This window comes from Panthera leo, chromosome B1, assembly GCF_018350215.1.
Source record: "Panthera leo isolate Ple1 chromosome B1, P.leo_Ple1_pat1.1, whole genome shotgun sequence".
Lineage (NCBI taxonomy): Eukaryota > Metazoa > Chordata > Mammalia > Carnivora > Felidae > Panthera > Panthera leo.
In genome coordinates, this window is record NC_056682.1 from 115,551,465 (window position 1) to 115,574,726 (window position 23,262).

At 37.9% G+C, this 23,262-nt stretch overlaps 1 protein-coding gene across 1 annotated transcript in view; it reads left to right on the forward strand.

Annotated features, from left to right (window-relative positions):
• Window positions 1–23,262, forward strand: part of DKK2 (dickkopf WNT signaling pathway inhibitor 2) — a 103,003-nt gene that overhangs the window by 74,906 nt on the left and 4,835 nt on the right. The window contains exons 2-3 of the mRNA XM_042935747.1: window positions 21,673–21,823; window positions 23,004–23,159. Coding sequence (XP_042791681.1) covers window positions 21,673–21,823; window positions 23,004–23,159 — 307 coding nt within the window. The remainder of the gene's footprint in view (window positions 1–21,672; window positions 21,824–23,003; window positions 23,160–23,262) is intronic.

Consider the following 23,262-nt stretch of genomic DNA (forward strand, 5'->3'; position numbering starts at 1 on the left):
ACCAACTGAACCACCTAAGCACCCGAATTTGCCATATACTTTAAATAACAAGTTATCTCATTTGACCACTCAATGATGTAATAAATGGAATAGTAGTTACTATTATACTCATTGCATATTTGTTAAAACCTCAGCTTGGCTGATAATTTGCAAAAGATATCCATGACTTGGATTTTCCTCATCATACTGTACAACAGGACTTTTATACCATAAGAAAACTAGATATCAAGAGCTTATGGATAAATGGACTGGCATCGTAAAGTTAGTACAAATTTGAGGTCTAAAATATTTGCTTTTGTTACCTGAAAGTGATAGGGTTGTGCTGCATTATCGTAAGTTCAATGCCCTATGATTCTGTGATTCTAGAATGTCAGAGAACACTGAATTCTCACTTACCTCTTTGTTGGGCTATATTGTGACTTAAATGTGGGATTTCTCTTTTTATGTGAGGTATTGTCTCACATGGACACAGGGAGAAAAAGAAAGCCTCTGAGCATCTAAGCTAAGGGAAGGGAAGGTGGGGTGGGAAACCTCAAAACTTTCCCTTTTCATCTACTGAGGGAACTCGTCTATAATGTTGAAAAGCATCACAATGTAATTGATCCTCCAAGTGGTTGTGGTTAAAGCCTTCTCTGTCTCCCATTTTTCTTTATTAAACTCATGTTACTTTGTTATTTTCATGTACAGCAGAATCACCCGGAATGTATAAACACAGTTTACCCCAGAATGGTGTTCTAGCCACCCTTTTAAATTTGTGCTACAAATATGTTTTTGTCTGTTTTATTTCCATAGAGAAAGGTGAGGTTCAATCCCCCCTTTGGAGTAGTGAATACAGTGATGGCAATGGCCAGAACTCTGCTGGTTGTCCTGGTAACAGCATCTCAAATCTTACATTAACATCTGGTGTTCTTAAGCTTAACAGCTGGTTGTCTACAGAAAAATTTGAATAAGGAGTTGAAACACAAATGGGAATACCACAAAATAAAAGTAGTTACCTAGGAGGAATACTAAGAAATAAGTAAGCTTAAAGCAGGAAATTAGATGCAACTTGCAAAAGACAGAGAAATATATCAGAGATTTAAAAAATGAATAAAAGATAATGTTGCCCCTCCTGCAAAGTGAAATACAATGAAAATTGTAAGTTTAAGTTTTGTATTGTTTTGATAAGCAAATCAACCAACATCTTGGGAAGATGACAAATCCTGATTAAATTTTGGAGAATTTGGACTCATAGTAGCCGACTTGTTCCGAGTCTCTACAAATCCTAGCAGAAGTGGTACCTGTGATTATCAGTTCAGTTAAACCTCTTGAGAATTCATTGTAAGGTGTCCAAAGATTAGAAAATTCTTGAGAGTTACCCTAGAAGTGGTTGACCAACACCTTTTAACTTACTTCTATTCATGGAATTAAACATGGTGTTGTTATATTTGAAGGATTTGAGGCTATTTTTATTTTTGAGAAGATTGTTTTTACTTGAGGAACTCACTGAATACATACTGACATTGAAGGAGTACTCATTTTAAATCATAACAAGACAAATAAAAGTTTTGACATCAACAGGACTCTTCATTTTTAAGGGCACGGAATATGATTACTTACAAAAAGTTGTTAAGTCAGTGATTGTTCTTCACCTTCACCTCTTGAATTGGAAAGTTCATTAAACTCCCAATTTCTATAGGTAAAAACAATTTCTGCTATACCTACTCTCATATTAGGTGATATCAGAATATCCAAAATCAAAATAGGTCCTTGCCTATAAGGAAATTGACCAAAGCCAAATGGAAGTGTTCTTGTGGCTTAGGATACAGTCGCAGAAAGGTGACTAAAACCACTCAACTAATAGGAGTATAAAACTTGCAGTGAGTAGATTTACTAGGCAGAACCAGAAAAACTGAATCGAAACAGAAAGGGAATTAGAGTTTTACTTGATACAGGGGGGAACAGTTTAGGAATTTGTTTCCTAAATGGAGTGGACAACCCCTTTAGGTCATAATTTCCTCACTGGAGTGAAGGCTGGATGGCCACTTGTCAAAGATGCTGAATAAAAGCTTCATGTTGAGTTAAATAATTGCTAAGCTCACATCCAAATCCAATATTTAGTTTTCTTCTTTACTCAATGCCATACCAAATGTAGTAATTTCCAAACTTGCATTTGTCTTTAGTGGTATTTAGAAAAAAATAAGCAAATAATTGATTACATTGCTTTCCATTTAATGCAAATATTTTCCCAAAGTGTAAACATATCATTTTTACGAGCTATATTTGTGGAGAAAATTTTAAAACACTAAAAATTTTAATTTTTACCTGACTTTCACCACCTAGAATTAAGAGCTTTTTAATGTTTTTCCATATTTGATTAAAAAATAAAATGTTAGAGTTTAACATGTTTAACTTTATTATTAAGAATGCTCTGAACACTACTTCCCTTCCTTCTGTCTATGGTCTCATCTCACACTCCCTTAGTCACAGGTTTCATTGGTTTTCTTTTAAAATTTTGAGCCACTCCTTTTACCTTTTTGGAGGATGTTTAAGGAGAAATGGGAAAGTCATGACTAAGAGACTGTACTGATTGAATTTTAGTGAGCTTATATGTAAAGACATACAAAGGGTGCCAAAAGAGATCTAGAAAATGTTAGGCACTGAAGGGAAATGTCTGGAGTTGCAAGGACAAGTTTTAGTCATCATCGTTTAGAATGTCATCTCCACCAGACAATCAAAGCCATAGATGTGACTAGGGTTCTGGAGTGAAAGATTCTATAAGAAAATTTAAAATCTGAGACCAGAGCTGTTTAGAATTACCATGTTGGATGAGAGAATGGAGAGGACTCATTTAAGACAAGGTGAAGAACCAGGATGATGTGGGCTATAGAAGCCATTGTCCTTTATGGATAATCCTGTCCTGCAGAAAGAGTAGAAAGTGATACCTTGAATTAAGCTCTTAGAGGGTGAGTATACCCAGGACTGATGAGTGTCTGCACATTGCTGGCATCAGGTTTCAGGTTAAATGATAAATTAAAGAATGAATTAGTGGCCAGAAAGAGGAGACTGTATGTGCAAACTACTCTTTCAAGAAATCTACCAATGAAAGGGAGAAAGAGCAGTTAGAGATTTGGTTTTTCATAAAAGACTTTTCTCAAGGGAAAGAAAAGTTACTAGTAGGTGGGAAGAAATACGAATAACATTATCTCCTTTTAACAAAACTTTCACCAGTCAGACTCAGGAAAACAATTTTTCTGGTAGTGGGGCAAAGTTTTACCAGAGAAAGAAAACACAACCGTAAGAGGGAGAGTCTTTGTAACCTAAAATAAAGACAGGTAGGGAGGAAAAGGACCTTTTTAATGCTAGGTGTGCAACACTATATTTATAAAATATATCCATTCATTCATTTATTAAGCATCTGTCCTATGCCAGACATAGTTCTAGATGTTGGAGATGCAGTCATAAACAAAACAAAATAAAAATATCCCTGCCTTCATCATGCTTATATTTCAGTGAGGGGAGAGATGCTAAATAAGTAAACATTAAAACTATATAGCATGTAAGATGGTAAGAAATACTATAAATAGGGAGAAATAAAGTGGTGAAGGAGGCAAGGGACCGGTGACATGGGGTGTCAGGGAGGCCTCAATAATAAGGTGACATTGAGCAAAGATCGAAGGACAAGAAGGTGTCAGCCATGTGGCTTCTGGGGAAGAGTCTTCCAGGCAAAGAAAAGAGCCAGTGCTGGGCCCGGAGTTAGAGGATGTCTGGTGTGTAGGAATAATCGCAAGGAGACCCGTGTAGTTGTAGCAGGGTAAGCCAAGGGGTGAGTAGTAAAAAAAGTAGTAAGAAGTAAGTGAGTAGCTACATGAAGGAAGAAAGGAGAAAGAAGTAGTAAGAAAGTAGTAGGAAGGGCTAGCTCACGTCAAACAGAAGGGGCTCTGACTTTTGTGCCCAATGAGATGGACGGTTTTAGCCAGTAACTGATGGGATCCGACTTCCATTTCGATAGGCCCACTTGGGCTGCCATATTGAGAATACAATGGTGTAAGGGAATCCTGGGATGGAGGGCAAGGATGAGGCTTGGAGCACAGTGCAGCAGCAGTGCAGATGGTGAGAAGGGGTTGGATTCTAAAAACGCTTTGAAGATAGAGCTGACTGGATTTGCTGATGGATTTGAAGTTAGGACTGAGAGACAGGAGTCCAGGAGAGCTCCAAAGTTTTCAGCCTGACAACTGCCACCATAAACTTGCCATTTACCGAGATGGGAAAGATTGCTGTGCAAAAGAAACAGAGTCCCATTTGTAACATTTTTTGAAGATCTGGAGAATCATTCCTACCTACCTACTTGGGTTTTCACAAAACATATGTATCTGCTGGGACTTTTTTTTTTTTTTTTGACATTCCAATTTGCAATTGCGTTGTTAAAGTTTTGCAATTCAAGACATGTTGTATACTGTGCAGGAGCCTCACACACGTTATTGCTTGTAAAGCATTTAACACAGAGAGTTGTACATAGTAAACTTTCAGTAAGTATTAGCCATTATTAGAATTTTTTTGTAATGCCAGGCTGTGTTAACAGTGATGCCATTTCATATTTATCAAATGTTCTGTGTAGATATCTAGTTTGTTTCACTAGGTGCAAATGAACAATAAAAGGAAGTGTCGTATTATTTCTGTAATGCAAAAAAAGCAGATTAATGACAAATCACCCCTGGGAAATTGGGAACTTTTTTGATAGTTGCAACAGATAGCCTGTTAAAAACAAAAAACAAAGTCAAACATTTTTTTAGGTGATTTCCTTTATTCTACAGATGAAAAACCAGAAGACCACAATGATATGTACAAAGTCTACCTGCTAACTGATGGTAGTCAGGACTTGAACCCATAATTTAGTCTCCTGACCACAAAATGTTATTATCTCTTGTTTGAATAAAAAAAACCCCATCTTTACAAAGATTCTATGTGTTTTTAAGAAACTGCTTTTTTATTCATCACAGCTACCTCCCTCTGTTTCCCAATTGTTTGTGCTATTATTTGATGTATGGGAGAAAATAAATAGAAGTCATAACAGTGTGGCCAGAGCTGTCATCTTTGTCCCCAGAGTAAAAGAGTCAAAATAGCCACCCACCCACAGAGCAGAGATCTAGAAATGTGTGGGTAATTCAAGTCACCTGGTACCATAGGCTCTGCAGGTGTTTGTAACACACACCCTTTACTGGCAAATGGTTTCCTGGTGTTTCATTTAGTCCCAGTGTCACTGCATAAAGAGGGAAATCTCAGACATCAAAGGAAGAAAGAAGATTAAAGGATCCCAGCACTTTAGAAACAAGACCTTGTCAGCTCTACCGTTTACTCTCCTGCAATGCCCCTCCTCACCCAACCTCAAGCTAAGTGACCAGGAGAGAGAGTGAACAGATCTGGTAGGCAGATGTTGGAATATATGTTGGCTATATTGCAAGTTGTCATCTGTACACATGTACCCACATGGGGGAGGGGAGGGCAAAGAAAGTGGTTTGGGGTTGATGCTAAAACACTGGCATCAGCTCATGCAGAGCCAGGAGAGGAGGGGGTGCCCTAATCAGTGCTTTTAAGACCTTTTCGTGCAGTTGGACTATGACATTGGCATGAAACCTGACTTGGGTAAGAATTAACCTATGTGTAAAGCTCTGTCCATAATGTCAATAATGGAGGTTTGCTTCCCAGCCCTGTATCTAGAAGTGTCTCAAGTAATACTAAAAGAAGCCCTCTTACTTTTGATATGTACACTAATTCATTCAACATTGACTACTCTGTCTGCGTGTCAGACTCATGATAGGCGATACCTCTCCCTCTGGCATTCTGGAAGTACAAACTACACAGTTTTCAGTTTCTCAGGCCTGCTGGGAGAGATAATAAGCTTAGCTAGTTAAAAAAGGACTGATTTTCAGCAAGGAATTAAGAGTCTAACCTACGTGGTAATTTTTAAGCGGTTCTATTTCTGGATCTGGCACTTACTATCTGCTGGTCAGTGAGCAGCAAGCTTCCTCCCCAGGAAAGCTTCCTCCCTTGTAGAACTGAAAGGTAGTGATGCCTACCCAACCTGCTTAATGGGGTATTGCATGGGAGGGCTGAAGTGATGGAAATGTTTTGGAACTAGAAAGAGCGAGTGCTTGCTCAGCACTATGAATGTAGTAAATGGTACTGAATTATTCATTTTTTGATGGTCAATTTTATTTTTAAAAACCGCCTACCCACCTCATCTCCATTGCTGATGAGAGAATGTGTCTGAAGGCTCTTTGCCAGTCAGAAGGTGCTTTACAGATGTGAGTTTGTGGGAAGGCTATTCAGAGAGTAACTATTCTTAGCTACTTTTATTTTTCCTGAAAAACAGAGCCCTGTCATTTCAATTAGACAGCCATTTCGCAAGTGTTGCCAAATAATGTGGCATTTTAAAGAAAACATTTTATCTTTCCCTCTCAAGCAGCTGTCCTGGGATGAAACGGGGATGGGCGGAGGGGAACACCAGCTGCAGCTGATGTAGTTGGTATCAATAGATAAAATCCTTCACCTCTGGGTCACACATATACCACCAGTTATTCCAAAATCAAAACCAAAACAAAAAAAACTAAGAAACTCCAGGTACTTAGAAAATTTCCACTCAGTCTGATATCAGTTCTTTCCTGTTGTTTGCCTTTTCAAAGACAATGGGGTGCCTATGTGCCCCCTGAAAAAAATGGGCTGAGAGTAAGTATATCATTAACCATGTGCGTGAGACTACCCATACAAGGAATGTCTCGTTTCTGCCCTGTGTGATTCTCTTAAGGGAAGGGACCATATCTTGTGCATCTCTACCACCCCTAAGATGTCTACACGAGCAGCCCATCAGTAACAGTCAATGGATGGCAATGGCCTGGGGTGGGTGTTTTCCTGTGGCCTCCTGGGATAATTTTCATTCTAGAGATTGGAGCATCAGAGGCTGGAGCGCTAATTCATGAATACAATGAATGCACCACCACCTCCACTTAGTAAACTGTGAGTAATCCAGCTTGGGGAAGGTCCAGTTTAATCACGCTACCAGAGGTCTTGTCAGCCTGATGTAGCCGTATCAGAAGTTGCTTTTGCAGCCTCTCCAAGGTTGGAGGATGGAGTCAGAAGAAGGAGAGAATTTTGACTCCACGTTGTCGGGATGCTGCCTGTGCTCTGCGTATGGAACCAAGTGATTTCAGATCGTGTCTGGAGTTGGCTCTCCTTAAATATTAGAGTTTGCCTATGTCTCAGGAGTTCTTTAGTTTCTTCCTGCTGGAAATTTCAAGCGTAGACAAAAGCAGAGAGAATAGTAGGAGTGAACCCCCACATGCCCATCCTGTAGCTTTGATAGTTTTTAACTTACACCTAATCTTGCTTCATTCACACTGCCCTACTCACCCCCACTTTCTGCAGCGCAATTTAAAATAAATCCTATACATCCAGATTATTTGATCCACAAATATTTCAGCTTTCTTTAAGAGAAAAGAACTTTTTACAAATAAGTGCAATACTGTTATTAAAACTAAGGGTTAACAACACTTCCTTAAAATCATTAACTATCCAGTATGTAGAATTCTTGAATGCTTACAATTTTGGAAATTACCAAGAGGAAGTGATTACCATCAAAATTTGCAATCTGTAATGAAGACCAGCCTTTGGTCTTCATTGGTTTGTAAAGTGACATATCGACAAAGTACCTAGGCAAATTGTGAAATCATTTTTGTAAAAGGCACATCTGCAAAATATCTGTAGTTTCCATGAGCCTGTTATTTTCAGGGTCTCATGAAAATGTGTGCATTTTGTAGAGAAGCTATAGCAACTGTGGCATCTGTTAGCAGGAGGAGTCCTTTTGGCTGGTGAGATGGTGAATTTAAGGATCCACGGCTGAGGTTATGTGGAGAGTTACTGAACTCTAGTGAGAAATGTGAAAAGCTCATCCTCACCACACCCAGGTTATGCACCCAAATTCCCAGACAATTTTTGTATTATTTTCGGCAAAGTCTGTCCTCAATGAAAACCATACTGCTCTATCACTGGAAACACATTTTTGCTTTTGATTGGGTATTGGTTGAGGACTCAGCAGTAAACCAGCCAGACAGCAGGACATGGGTGTGTATTATTATCCCATCTCTGTACATCCATATATGTTTATCTATCAGTGGAAAGATCCCCCTGCAGATATTACCAGATGAGAACACATGGATGTTAAATAAAAGTCTCCCTAGAGCTGTGTAAACATATGTTGGCAGTTGTGACAGAGGGAGTTAATTTGTTAATACTTAAGGAGTTTACTACTTTGAAGACAGACAGCTCTAAGTACAGCTAGTGTTAAATATTAATATTAATTATTATTATATAATCAGTAACTGGCTGATTACTCTTTTAACTGATTCATTCTGTGAAGCTGTGTTTTAAAGCTCTGTGATTTCTTTTTGGAACGTTCCCAGAAAGCAGAACTGGACTTCTTAGCAGATTTGCTGTTAGTTATTTAATGTCTCTCTATAAGAAAGGTATTCTAATGTTTCTTGGAATCATCATTTTCAAGTTGTAAACAGTTTTCAATGTTCCATTTGCACAAGTACAGCTCCAATTCTCATTACTATGGGATGAGCAGTCTTATTTCAAGAGCTTATTCTTGGCTTTTCCAGACCATCCTGTTTAAAATCCCAGGCAGAATTTGATCAGTGTGTATTAGGCAGTGCTGTGCTCAAGGAAGGGAGATGAAAAGCAGCACATGACCAGATCCTTGTGCTTTTGATCTATCCTCAAAAAAGAGCCTGGCTAGTGCTGGGTTTGGTAATAAAAATCACTTCATCCAATGTTAATGTGGAAACAACTTGACTTGCATGTGTGAATGAAGTTCTGGTGATCTCATTTAAACCCAGGAAATGTTAGAGTCAGACCGTAATCCATCCTGTCTGATACCTGCTGTGCCCAGGTGTGGCTGTGTCCTCGTCATACAGAACAAGGGGATCCAATCACTCTAGTCTCTAGACTGTGAAGCTAAACTGTACAGGAGTCTTATAGAGACCCAAGTTTTTCAAACACACAGTGACATCCCTGCCTGGACTCAAAACATGTAGCAAACATCTAACTTAAAAAATTTTGACCTAGAAGGTAGAGATCTTATTTCTTGCCTCTTTGCCCAGGCTATAGGCCCATCTCATTGTTCTACAAATACAAATATGAACCTATCTTAGGCTGAATAAAGTCCTTTGTAAATTTCTTTAAGTTTTTAAACTTGGGAGATGGGTCTGAAAAGTATATGGGTGTCTCCAAAATTCTGATGTGTGGGCATAATGAGAAGTGTTGAATTGGTTTATACAGAAATATAGATAGGATTTGAAATAAATTTGGTTCAAAATCTAGAAGCACTGTCCACATTTTCTTATAAAAATGGACATTCCAATGATATTTAACTGATTTAACATGGCTGGTGAGAACCTTGTTTAGCTCAGTTTCATTAGGATCATAAACAAGTCAGAAACCCCTAAATGCATTGGTGTGGCATTCCATGAGACACACATTTGGAAAAAAATCACTTTAGTTGTTAGGTACTGGTTGCTATTTTTCTGTGACTAAGGTGTACCAGGAAACTGAATCCCCTTAGTATTCCATCTATGTGCCTCCAAGACGTTTAAAGGAAGCCATCGTGAACTACTCGCTCACCTTCTTGCATCTTTGCAATAATACCTCATAGTGGCGGTGGTTAACTAGGAACACTATCAGGTATGATCCACCAATGAGAAAAATATTGAGAGATAAAGGCAAAGAAAAGTTAGAATAAAGTATGTAGGGTGGAGTGTCACCAGCTTCGTATGATCCTCAGAAGTACTTAGAGTCATAGTTTCTAATCCACCAATAGGCTTAAACAATTCTCTGAGGACAGTTAGGGAAGAGGTGAAATCCAGAGTCATTGCTGTGAATGGCCTCTAGAATGGCATTATTGCTCTGGCAGAAACATTGATACCACTTAGAAATGAAAGAGCCTACTTTTCACTTTAGGTAATTTACATGTGAAAAATATCATCAGCTATAGGAATGTAATGCAAAGGAATTGATGAGAATACTTGAAAATGTAAATCTGAGGCTCAAAATGAAACTCTTGAAGCCAAGTTGCTGGTTGAAAAATTACTCACCAACCAATCTCCTTTCTTCTTAAACATATAAGATGTCCTTAGCTATATAGTTGTAGGTTTTACTGATTTATGTAGAACTTAGCTAAGTTTTAAAAATCTATTTCAAAATATATAAAAAATCACTGTTTAATTTCCAAGTTCTTTTTCTTTCTTTTCTTCTCTTCTCTTTTCTTTTCTTTCTTTCTTTTTTTTTTTTTTTTTTTTTTTTTTTACCATATTCTCATGGGTACTTATGTGAGCAATTTTGTCAATTCATTGTACAGATTTCCAGACACTGTTACGACAAAACTTCGTTCATTAATTCATTACTGGACAAAATGTGGAATGCTGTTATTCCAGGCATGATGTGACCACTGGGGATACAGAGATGAAAGATGGTTTCTGTAATCAAAAAGTATAAAGAAGGCAGAGGAAGACTTTAAGACAGCACACTCTATATCATGGAACAAATAAGCATGAAGTATTAACAGGGTGCAGGTGACATGGGATGTCCGAATCAGCTGGACGTGAGGAGCCAACCCAGAAGGTTCCCCCAAATAAAGTCACTTGATATAATCTCTGAATGGTGAGTTGGACTTATCCTGATGAGGAAGTAAATGGAGGAATGGTATTCTTGGTAGAAGAATATGTACAAATGCCTGGTCATGAGGGAGTGTGGCTAAAGGATGTGCAAGTAGCCCCAAAGAACTGGCATGTGTAATGCAAATGCTGGGGAGGTAGATTGGGATCATGTGTAATGCTGAGAACAAAAATGTGTTCTGGTCATCTTTACTGTGACACAGCTGTCTTAAGTTAAAACAAACAAAACCAAACAGGACAGATTTCAGATAGCATTTCCTAGCAAAGTTATACAAAAACTCTATTAGCCATTTGGCTAATGAATGTCATTTGATTTGTTTGCCTAGACTTTTGATTAACCAACATAGCAGTGGGGTTGTCTGAGGAAGGACAGCTCTACTCCAGACCTCAGGGCAGGTGAGGTGGAGGGTCCTTGTTTTCCTAGTTGCATTCCACTTCTCTTTCCCACCCTCCCTCCCCATCTCACACTTTAATGCCCCATATTTTCTACAAGTCTGCTGGAATGTGAGGCCAGATTCAGAGGTGTTAAAAAGAGTCCAATGCCAGTACATCTGTGATTCTAGTAATGAACAAAGGCCAACAAAGGAAGCAGCAGAAATACAGAGGAGCATACTCTTTGCACAGGCTGGAAGGACCAAGGGATGGAGGGGAAGTGACTTAAGCCCAGAGACATGATTTCATTTGTTTCATCTAGTAACAAATCATCTGACCTCCCTTGCACTATTGAGAATGTGCTGGTTGCCACACCAAAGCAGATGAATGGGATGTGGGTGGCGTGGGGGACCAACGTCTTCAATGTGTTTTCTTTGGGATTACTAACACATTGAGTATTTCATCACAAGATGTACCAAATTTCTGAGGCTGAGATTTGAACAGGAGGGTCACACAAACCAAAGAATCTGTCCTTTGGCTTATAACCTCCTCCTTTTCCAATCTTCTAACAAAGCATTTAAATAGAATTTGTTGATAAAAATAGATTGTAGTCAATGAGTGATGTCTTTATGCCATGCTGTTTGCTCGACATAAGTTTGCTTTGTCCTTGCTGACCAGCTGTCCTTGCTGTCCTCTTCTTTCTTCCACACAATAAGAATTTAAATTGGTTCAGGGGAGTAGAAAGGCTGGTAAGTAAGACCACGTGTGTATCAAGATATCGATTGTTTTTTGGAAAAGTATTTTATTTTAATAAACAACATGTGGTCATATAATTGTTATTATCAGACACTAAAAACAAAAACACTCTCCAAGCTGGGGCTTTTGAACCCAATCATCTTGCAAATGTCTGAAATAAATGAGTAGCCTTAGCTATTGTAATTTCATCCATTAGGAAGTCAGGCAACTATTGTACCCTGATGCTTTAACCCTTTTGTTACATCAGAGACTCTGAGAATGAGTTCAAACTGTCTTCAACATAGTTTGTCCCGATCTTTGGAACCCAGAAATGACAGTATGAGTGTATTTTGAGTGCTCCTTGCATGAATTTCTGTGTGAGAACTGTCCCATCAACTGAACATTCCATAAAAATAAAAATGAAGCTGGGGTGTGGGGCACAGATTCCTAACCTGTTTTACAGGCTATATAAATATTGGCTTGGGTGGCTAGGGAAGGAGTCAAGCTGGGAAATAGGAAAGAATAAGGATGGCAAAATAATAGATTAAATGACTTCTATTCCTTTCACTTCAGTAACAGACATGTTGGCTTATCCAAAGCCCAGAAGTTAAAGTCCGTCCCCCTGCTGCACATGTAACTTGAACTTTAGTCCCTCTGTATGTCAGTAGTGTGTAATGTCGTAATGATTCTAGTCCAGGATTCTTCATACACTTACTTTTTATTTTCTTCCAAATGGCAGAAATAGAGGAGTTATTTTGGCAGAATTCTTGTTAGAATTGTCAACCACCTCTGCATCCTACTTTTTTAATCCAAAGGTTTTTAGTCAATTCAATCTTTGTGTCTGTAACAATTGAGTAAACCTCTTGCTCCAACCATTTGGGGAATCACATGGGGCCCTGTTTCTTCTCAAGTCATTGCTTCTCCTCCCAGCACACCAGGAGGGATAGAACGCAGGCCTGCCTTCTTGCTCATGACTCTAAATTTGAATGGTAATATTTTGTATTTTCAATCAATATTTATACAGAGCCTAAAGTGGCTCTTACATAGAAATTGGGTCTTTTCACTGCAAACAAATATTGAGGATTATATGCTGTGATTTTTTTCCCATCTTCCCAGCCGTAAAAGAACAAACTTTTCAGTTCTATTGGCCTTCATCAACTGTTTCCTCATAATCAGAATAGACTGCAGGGAAGAGAAATGATACCAGAGAAATGTAAAGTTTGCATGTTCTATACTAAATGAACAATACTATAAACATCACCTCAAGGAATTGTTGGGACGATGGATTATTTGTATGTGTATATAATCTAAATGTATTAATGATCTGACTCTGCTAATAAGGTCACATCAATAAAAACAGAAAAATTTTAATCAAGAAACTTCAGCTTGGATTCTTGATACTCTTGGAAGAAATACTGACTCTAGGAAACCCAAGCTCTTCCAAGACTTCCTAATTCAAGAACTAGGAGGCATAAATTAGCAAGGAAAAAGAAACTTCACATTAAAGCTCTTAAAATTAGTTCCTTTAAGAATTGTATTAATTTTAATAGATAATACACCATGTGCAAATTAGAAAATTTTTAAAATACTTTACATGGAAACTAAAATTTTCTTCTTCTCAGTTCTCAGTAATTCTGTCCTACCTTCCATGGGTAAATTCTGCTATGCTTTTCTTGGATGTACTTCCTGAAAAAATGCAATTAATAACTTATGCACACACAGAAACCTGTATACACAGATTAATATATATCTTCACTGGATTTCTTTATCGTCATTCATAAACCATGATTTTAGAAATGAAAAATGTCTCCAACTAATGTAACATTTAAATTTTTTTAATATTTATTTATTTTTGAGAGAGACAGAGACAGAATGCAAGTGGGTTAGGGGCAGAGAGAGAGGGAGACACAGATCTGAAGCAGGCTCCAGTCTCTGAGCTGTCAGCACAGAGCCGGATGCGGGGCTCAAACTCACGGGCCATGAGATCATGACCTGAGCCGAAGTCGGACGCTCAACCGACTGAGCCACCCAGGCGCCCCCATATAATATTTAAAATTCACAAGCGTTTACACTCGGGCTCAGAAATATTTATCAACATTTACTTACTCTATAATCCTAAAGAAAGTATGTTAAGTTTTCATACCTACCTGGACTTCAATATTTGAAGTTTGAATGTGATTTTTCACTGGACAGGGAAATTTGATGCCCTACCAGAAATAGGAAATAATGAGAACACACATCCATCTATTTATCATACTTGATACGGGAGAGAAAAAGTAGTTGCTTTGTAAAGACCCGCGGGATACAGATCCAAAGAAAACTGCAAAGCTGCGTCTTGCCAACAAGACACAGGTGTATACCACATGAGGATATGAAACAGTCCAGCCACAACGGGTGTGTTGATAGCTCTGAGTCTACACTGTGTATCTCCCCAAGTGCACTGGTATGTTTGTTATGTGTTACTTTATTTTTTCATGTAGTCTCAGAAATTCTCAAGCCTACCCCGAAGCACAGTGGCTCAGCAGGAGTAAAGGTGAACCTGCCTGGAAGTAGCTGTTGTCGGCGAATCTCTTACTTAGACTCATGGTGATGTCGGGGAACCAATTCCCCGCTTAGACCCCTGTCTATCAGAGATAATATTGAGTCCATATCTCATAGAGACCAGGCATTTTCTCCATGATATATATGCAAGAAGCATCCTTAATCTTTGTAACAAGTCTATAGAGAAATGTTTCCCTATCTTACTGTATCTATGATTACCAGGACAGAATTTATTAATGATACAGGCTCCTGGACCGTATCCAATTCACAAAATTAGAATCTCTATGAGGAGTCTGTGAACAATTTGTTTTTAAAGAAACCCTGTGAGATTTTAAAGATTTGGTAAGTAGGGAAATGCTGCTGAAGGTAGAAATGCTATCTGCCTTATCAAGGAGAGAACTGAGACTGTTCTCAGTTAAGTAACTTATAACGATCAATCGCGGGGGCATAATTCAAACTAGTAGGACCCCAAAATTCTTCCTACCATGTTACCTTTCTGAAGGTCATGAGGTCAGAAAAATGTGTGAGGCTACATTGAAAATTTTATATTGTAGGCCTTCAATCCTGGATTTGGAAGAAAACTTGAAATTGTGTAGTTTCTTCCTCTGTTTTGATTAGAACAATTATACTCCACCAATCACAGAACTACAAAGGGCTTTATAATGATATAAGGAGTATAAAGGGCTCCAACCATTGCTGCAAAAGCACTCCTGAGATGCTGCTTTCTGAGCATGCAAGTGTTTTCATCCTATCTGTTCCAAATGAGAGGAAAATGGGTCAAAAACAGGCAAAAGAAAAATCAGGTAGACTACAAGGTTTAGATTTCTCTAAGTGCTGAGACCTTATGGAAAGGGTTAGCTTTCCCCACCTGTCTCCTGATCAATAGTAGCAATGAACATGTTACAGTTGAACATGTGGTCTGTGTTCCAAGTAGAGAACTCCCTGCTATCTCCTCTGCTTAATGATATTCAGAGAACAGGGTGGAGCAACCCAATTTAGGACTTTGCCTTGATTTCATAGAATTATTGTTTCTTAGGATTTAAGTGAGATTTTTCTGAACATATTAGGGAAGTTAATGGACCACTGGCAGAAATCCATCATTTCTAATTTATAATCCAGGAGGCATTAGCAGAAGTCTCTCAGCTCTGCACTTCTATGTCAAAACCAAATATCTAATAATCCCAGCCTTAAAACGAATATGTGGAAGAGGTACCCAAAGGTTTTCCACAGTGTGCACAGCATGAATTGTTTTAAGGGAATTGATTTCCATATCCTTAATTTGCATGATTTTTTTTTCCTTACAATTGTCTGGGAATGTGCCTGTGTTTACAATAAGTCTTTTGCCATTTTATGTGGAAAGAAAGGCAAAATTGTCATGCATTCCAAATCTTGATATACTGCATTAACCAGCAGTATAAAACCTTTTATGGATGACAGATGAAAGTAAAATTTGGAGTACTGGCTTAACAACGATGTTCTTAGTGGTTGATTAGGCATCCTAAATACATCTTTCCTTGTCTTGTCATTAATTCTTTGAAAGTGAAGCTTCGCCGTGGTTGGAATATTATGGATACAGAACATCCAAAATAGTTGTGATGACTTGTATATTTCAAAATTTAACTGAATGTTTTCTAAAACTAACCATTACTGTGAATTTCATCTTATAAAATATTTAGAATTATATGTCATATTAATAAAGCTAGCTAAACTTGTGCTGAAAAATTTTACATGTTACGCACGTGAGAGGATACATAGTTTTCAAAATTATTTTATGGATAGTGCAGGCAGAACATTTATAGATCACAGAACTAGTTGTGTCTGGATTGTAGCTGGTGTTCAATAAATAAATGCTAAACAAACAACTATTGAATATTGAATGAATACCCAAACAGCTGCCTTAATGAACCTATGGCACACATCCAGAACATCATGAAATTTCTGAACTTTTTCCCCTCCAATTTAATATAGCTCAATCCTCCTGGCCTTATGTTCGGGAATCCTCAAAGATACACCCTTATCCCCTAGAGGTAATTGTGGACAAAGGAAAAGATCCGATTGCACTGCCTTTGGCATGCACCATGCGAGTGTACATTAGCCAGCTTGAGTTCTATGTCCCTGCATCTCCCGAAGCTGCAATTTTAAGGTTTGGTTTTGAAATTACCACCTTAAACAGTAGCAAAGCTTGTATATTCATTGAAACAGAGAGCTATCATATGGAATGTTAGGCAAGGGAAATTATCTTTTCTCTAAGAACCGAGTTGGAGGTGGGGAGCCAGCCCGATCTGGTTTCCTAAATGTTAATTGCCAACCTTCTGCTAAGTTCCCTTTGAGACCCCAGACCTTCTAGTCCCCAGCCCTTTGCTGCTACCTCCTTCTATGCACTAGCCCCAAATGTTTTTCATTCCCACAGCTGGGTCGTCCCCCTGCAGGCTTTCTTCTTCCCGCCCAGCTGATGATGTTTTTCTGGCTCCAGAAAACTTCCGATTGTTACAAACAGTGCTTGCGGGGACAAAGGATTGTCCCGATTAAAACAACAACAACAAAACTGGGACGGTCTTGCAAGAATCCGGATGGGTGGCCATCCCACATGAATACTATGTAATGTTTCTCCCTTACTTTTTTTTCCTACCCATCATTAAACAGGAACAATGTCATTATTTTGAAAACTTGGGAGTTAAACTAAGGTTTCGGTTGTGGCCAAAGGTCTGTTCAATAGCCAGTGCTGCTGAGATACCTAGATACTTTTTCTCATTTCATTATTCGTAGGGATTTGATGATGTCATTGTTGCATTTGCATGTTTTAAGGGATGGACAACTGTTGAAAACTAAGAATAAATTCAACCCTAAATCTTACTCTCAAATTAACAGGTATTTTTTCCTTGTAGTTCTGAGAATAATTGAAAGAAAAAAAAAAAAACAGGCTCAATTAGTTCAAATAAGATGCATTAACATTTCGTTTTATTTTGTTCATTAGAATATTATTTAATTATCATTAATCACATGAAGGGCTTTTACTTGTAACTCTGATTACCTTGAATTTAAGTGGACATAAAACCGTTGTCAAGGAATGAAATGAGAAAATGTTGTTTACGGCATTGTCTGTGTTGTCCGCCAGTATTCCGTCTTTCCAACAGCTGCACCCGGACATGCTGTTGGTATTTGGAGGCTTCTAGAGAGAGAAGTGGCCAAGTTTATTTTTCTAATCTCTAAATTCAGCACACAGGTCAGCACTGAAAACCCCTTCTCTGTGTGTGCATTAAACCGTCACTGGTAAATGCTCTTAGTCATGACACCTTGTAGGGAGGCCTGAAAGCCAGGGTAGGCCCCGAATCCCTGAATTCTCTGCTATTGAGCACATAGGACTTATTTGCAGAAATCACTTAAACTCTCTTTACTTCATTGCTAAAATTTTAAATAATGATTCCAAATTCGCACAGAGTAAATGGATGTAAAAAAAAAAAAAATCCTTCATACTAAAAAGAAATGCTCATTTTTGATGGACTTGATTTTCAAGCCGTGTCCAACATGTTCACTCTGTTTTAGTTCAGGTCCTGGCTGTAATAATAACTAGAAAACACTCTATTTTTAGCCTGGAAAGGGGGTTGGGCAAAACTTCTTTGCTTTTTGACCTGATCATGGACAGCTCTCAAACATTCTTAATTTATGGCCTATCACCTGCTATTATTAGGAATTTCAAACGAATCTATCTCCTCATTGTGACTGACACTAAGTCAGGAATGATTTTTCATGGAGGCAAGTATTCCTGGATGATCATGCAACCAAATTTCACTGTTCCTCAGACCGTTCGCTTGACAAGTAAATGAAGAGCCATACAAATTCACTATTAATAATTTCCATAGAGGTAAAAAAAAATCAGTCTTCTTGTTAATTTATAAAAATAAGTAACAAGCAGGCATATTATTGTTTTTGTTAAATGGAAACTTAGACTAAGATACTCAAATTCATTTTTTGTTTGTCATAAAACCATCAACAAACGGAAACAGGAACAGCCTTCCGAGTCCAAAGTAAATGGAAAATAAAGATTTTTTTCTATGGAAAAGTATCTGAATGGCACTTTCACTAATGTATGTAATTCCCTTTAGTGGTCTATTCATTGCCACAGTCCTCACTTCTTCAGGATCCTCTGTAGCTACTTTATCCGTGCGCCTCTCTCCCTTCGTCCCTTTTTTTTCTCCCTCATTCTACCTCCCTTCCTCTCTTGCCTACAAGGATACCATTTCCAGACATGTTAAAGGGGGATATGTGGAGAAAAAACAATAGCAAGCTGCAGAGCCCTCATACTTGAGATGAAAATAGTCTTGTTTCAAACTCTTTATTGAAAAATCATGTATGAGGCTGAAAATACAAGAATTGCTATTAATGGTTCAGATCCATATTTTCTCATGTTCTATGTTTTATTGCTAATGGTTATACCAAAGGAAACCATATGGCTGAGGAGATCTGGGCTGGGCGACATTGATATCAGAAGGTAAGTCATGCCCCCATATTATTTGCTTTCCCAAAAGCCTGCTTCAGTCAATGTGTCTTATCATTTTTTTTTATTTCATTTATATTTGAAGGCTGTTTATTGGAGCAAGCAGTTTTATAAGCATACTAGAAGCTGTATAACCTTGAATTTCAATTACTAAAATTTTACTTTAATTGTCAAAGAATTGCTCTTAATGTTATGTTCTGGGATTCCATTTCAAGTGCAACATCACATTAATGATAATCTTTTATCACAAAAAATTCCGCATAGTTTTCTGCCTGTGTCATTTCTATTTAAAGCCAATTTATATATAATATATATATAGGTGTAATATACATGCATAATAAAACTACACATCCTCCAGTATATTTTACCTCTTAGAACAACTGAGTTTCCCTCTGAAAAACTTGTGAGAATTTTATTGTGACCCCATTCAAATAAAGGACTACTGTACATTTAACTTTTTGCAATATCATCTGCATCAAATATTTTCCATTTCAAATATTTTCCATTTCCCACCATCTGAGAATGGGAAGTTAATGATGTGCCTTCCACAATTTTCTGCATAAATGAACTGCTACTTTTAGCAAACAACTTGTTTTTTACCATATAGACTTTTTTTTTTAGTAATTGAATCAAATATTATTCTATATTCAGAATCCCTTGAAGATTTGTTGCTTGTGTTGTAAATTTCACGTGATGTTTTAGGTGGTACATGTTTATTTCCATTGAAAGAACATGTCCTATTTTTGAGGAAGGGAAAAAAAAACTTGTAAGACATCAAATGCTTCTTGCAAAACAATTTGATGAAATAAATGTAAATGAATCAGAAACATGTGAATTGTATTTCAATCAAAATTAATGGGTTTAAATATGAAGGGAGTAAAGTGCTTCGGGGAGAGAGTGTGGCAAGGCGGGAAGTGACATTTGTTTTGTTTTCATCAGTCTTGGATTTTTGAAAAATGGCCTAATACTCTGAATTTACCCTAATTCATATTCTCTCTTAAGCCTGATGAGGGAGATCCAGAATGGGACAACAATATGCAAATTCACTTTATAGCTTTATCTGGCTCCAATTATAATGTAGGCATCAAGCATGGCCACTGTTCAATCCTTCAAAAGCAGTTTCAACTTGAAATTCATGATTTTTCTATTTTCTCTTGAGGGTAAACGGTAAATTGTAATAATGCTGAAGTTATAATTTTTCCCATAGAACATGTAGTTTTCAGACTCTCATGTCAGCTTCACATTCATTTCCTCTGCCAAAATGAAGAGAATCAGATCTAAACAGAAAATATGTGGGGACTGACTGTAGCCACACTTAGCAGGAAAAGAGCAGGGGGAGAAAGAGAGTATAAGAGAGGGGGAAAGAAAGACAAGGGAAAAGAAATAGACCACTCACACAGACATGGGTCATCAAACCTCATTTCATAAGCAGAGCACTCAAATCACACTACTTATTTGAGAGTCATAAAAATTTTACCCATACTTTTACATTTGTACCATGTATGTGTGCTTAAAAACAACTACATGGCTTCTTTTTTACTTTTTATATTTTTCAATAAAAAAAATAACCGTGCCTGACTCTGAAAACAGAAAAGAACTACAAAAAAGAAAAGAAAAACAACTTACAAATAAGTCTCCCTGTCAACATGCTTCAAAATATGAGGGAGTTTGATGTGTGGTGTGACAATGCTGTTTCTCAACTCAGTCTCTGCAAACAGAGACATTTTAAGTGTTCCAAAAACTTCCAAGAGGCCAGGAATACGTAACTGGAGATTATATTTTTACTTTGGGAGATAATATGGGGCACTGCTTAAGTACCTCCCTTGGTGAGAAATGTAGGAACAGAGTCCTTTCTGCACTGAAGGTGCAGTAGCCCATAGGGTTGTTTTTGTATGTAAAGAGCCTGCCTTTTTGTTTCCTGAGAACATGCTGCAATTGGGGTTGAGCATTTATTTCTCTGGCCATTTGGAACTCCCCTGCTGTTCATCACCACATTTGGAATGAGGACCCTGCTCCTTGATTTCCTTGTGCCAAGCAGCTCATAACCTCAAACAGTTCTGGGAGTGGTTCTCTGCCATGGTCCTCATAGGCAGGAATTGTAGGGAGTCCCTCTTAATATATTTGTTCTATAACTGGGCAGAAGATATGTCTTAGCTTCTACCACAACCCTTTGTTTCTTTTTTTAACCTCCCCCTCATCCAATTTCGTGGATAAAAAACAGCATAGCTAGGCTGTTTTATGTATGCCTTAAATCAGTGGTAGTATAACAATTACAACTGGGGTGCCTGGGTGGCTCAGTCGGTTGAGCATCCGACTTCTGCTCAGGTCGTGATCTCACCCTTTTTAAGTTCCAGCCCAGAGTCAGTCTCTGTGCTGACAGCTCAGAGCCTGGGTCCTGCTTCAGATTCTGTGTCTCCCTCTCTCTGCCCATTCCCTGCTCACGCTCTGTCTATCTTTCTAAAAAATAAATAAATGTTTTTAAAAATTTAACAATTACAACTATTTCTGAGCTCTCAAAGTTACCCTTAAAACTCCATTGATCAACACAAAATCTAAATTCCAATTCCAAAGTTGTGTCAACAAAAGTATATGAATAGCATCAACATTATCTTTGTTACAATCAACAATCAGTATTTATAAGGTTCTCAAAAAGGTGTCACTATGTAGGATCTATGCTCAGAACATTACTACAAGGGCATGTTTCCTTTGACGAGAACCGTATTGTGATTTATTTCCCATTATGATTTGTTGCAGTAAGTTTTTTTAAGTGTTACAAGATCTAATCTACTTTGCATTTGGTGTTGTTGTTCTACTTTATGACAGGCCTACCCTTGTAGCAGTGATAAGGAATGTGAAATTGGGAGATACTGCCATAGTCCCCACCAAGGATCATCGGCCTGCATGGTGTGTCGAAGAAAAAAGAAGCGCTGCCACAGAGATGGCATGTGCTGTCCTGGTACCCGCTGTAATAATGGTAAGATCTAGTTCAATGTTGATAGGCCTCTTTCTTTTTATGTGAGAGCTGCTTAGCAAATTAGACCAAATTCTCCTTAGCCAGCCTCTGAAATGTAAGGAGTCTTTCAAAATTCGCAGGGATTGGATCATGGTTTAGATATGTGTACAATTACTTGGATTACCTTCCAAATCCTAGTTTTCCTGGACTCTGATCACTTTGTATATCGTACAATTTATGGTGATCTAGGATTTGCCATGTTGAAGTGTTGTATATAAATAGCTAGATATTCTATTCCACCAAACACGAGTGAATATATGCAAAAGACCAAAGAACCTGCTGTGATTTAGCAACACAGTGGTGAGTCCCTCTTCCAACTGCATATTCATGTCATACCTTAATTCTTCTATTCACGGTGTCTTCTTTTAAAGGCTCCACCCTGCACCACACTTATAGGGAGGGAGTGATTTGTTCCTCCAAAAGGAAACACAGGAGTCTATTCCCTAGCCTTTCCATAAGCATGACTTCCCTCAATCTCCATGAATTTATAGGCAGACAATTCAGAATTAATGATGAAATAAAGAATCACAGACAATACATGATAAAATCATTAAATAATTATAGCCAGTGATCATAAACATAAACTTAATCATGTGAAACAATATGATCATACTCCTTTTCCTATACTTGTTCCTGACCTCTGGACAGAGTCCTATTGGAAGTACTGTGGGCAGGTGAAGGGAAGAAAGGCCTCATACCATTCAGGGTGTTTACAGTGTAAACTAGGATTATATTGTTGATTGAACAAAGGAAACTGGATGCTGAAGGTGTATGTCTGGTCAGACATTTTTAAAGTACTAATAGCTAATATTAATTTAATATTTGCTAAGTCACTATTGTAAGCACGTCACACATATTCACAATAACTTAATGCAATGTTTTAATTCCTATTTTTGCCCACAGTCACTTGGTCTTGACAGAGACAAGATTCAAATGAAGGGAGCCTAGCTCAAACAAAATGATTTAATATTATTTCATATTAAATAATACAATTTAATCTTTATGTAAATAAATGAATGGTTCAGTAGAGGAGAGAAAGAGAGACAGAATATAGCTTCATACCTCATATCAGCATCATACTTAGACAGGAGCCATACTTTATAGAATTGTAGAAGTCTAACTGCTTACCTACCATCTCCAGGCATCTGCATCCCTGTCACTGAGAGCATCTTAACCCCTCACATCCCAGCTCTGGATGGCACTCGACACAGAGATCGAAACCATGGTCATTACTCAAACCACGACTTGGGATGGCAGAATCTAGGAAGACCACACACTAAGATGTCACATATAAAAGGTAGGCTATCTGTAGTTGTACATTTACTTTTTCTTGTTTTTAAAAGTAGTAAAGTTAAAATATAGGTAATTCATTGCTTTGATTTTAGAAAAAAATACAAGGA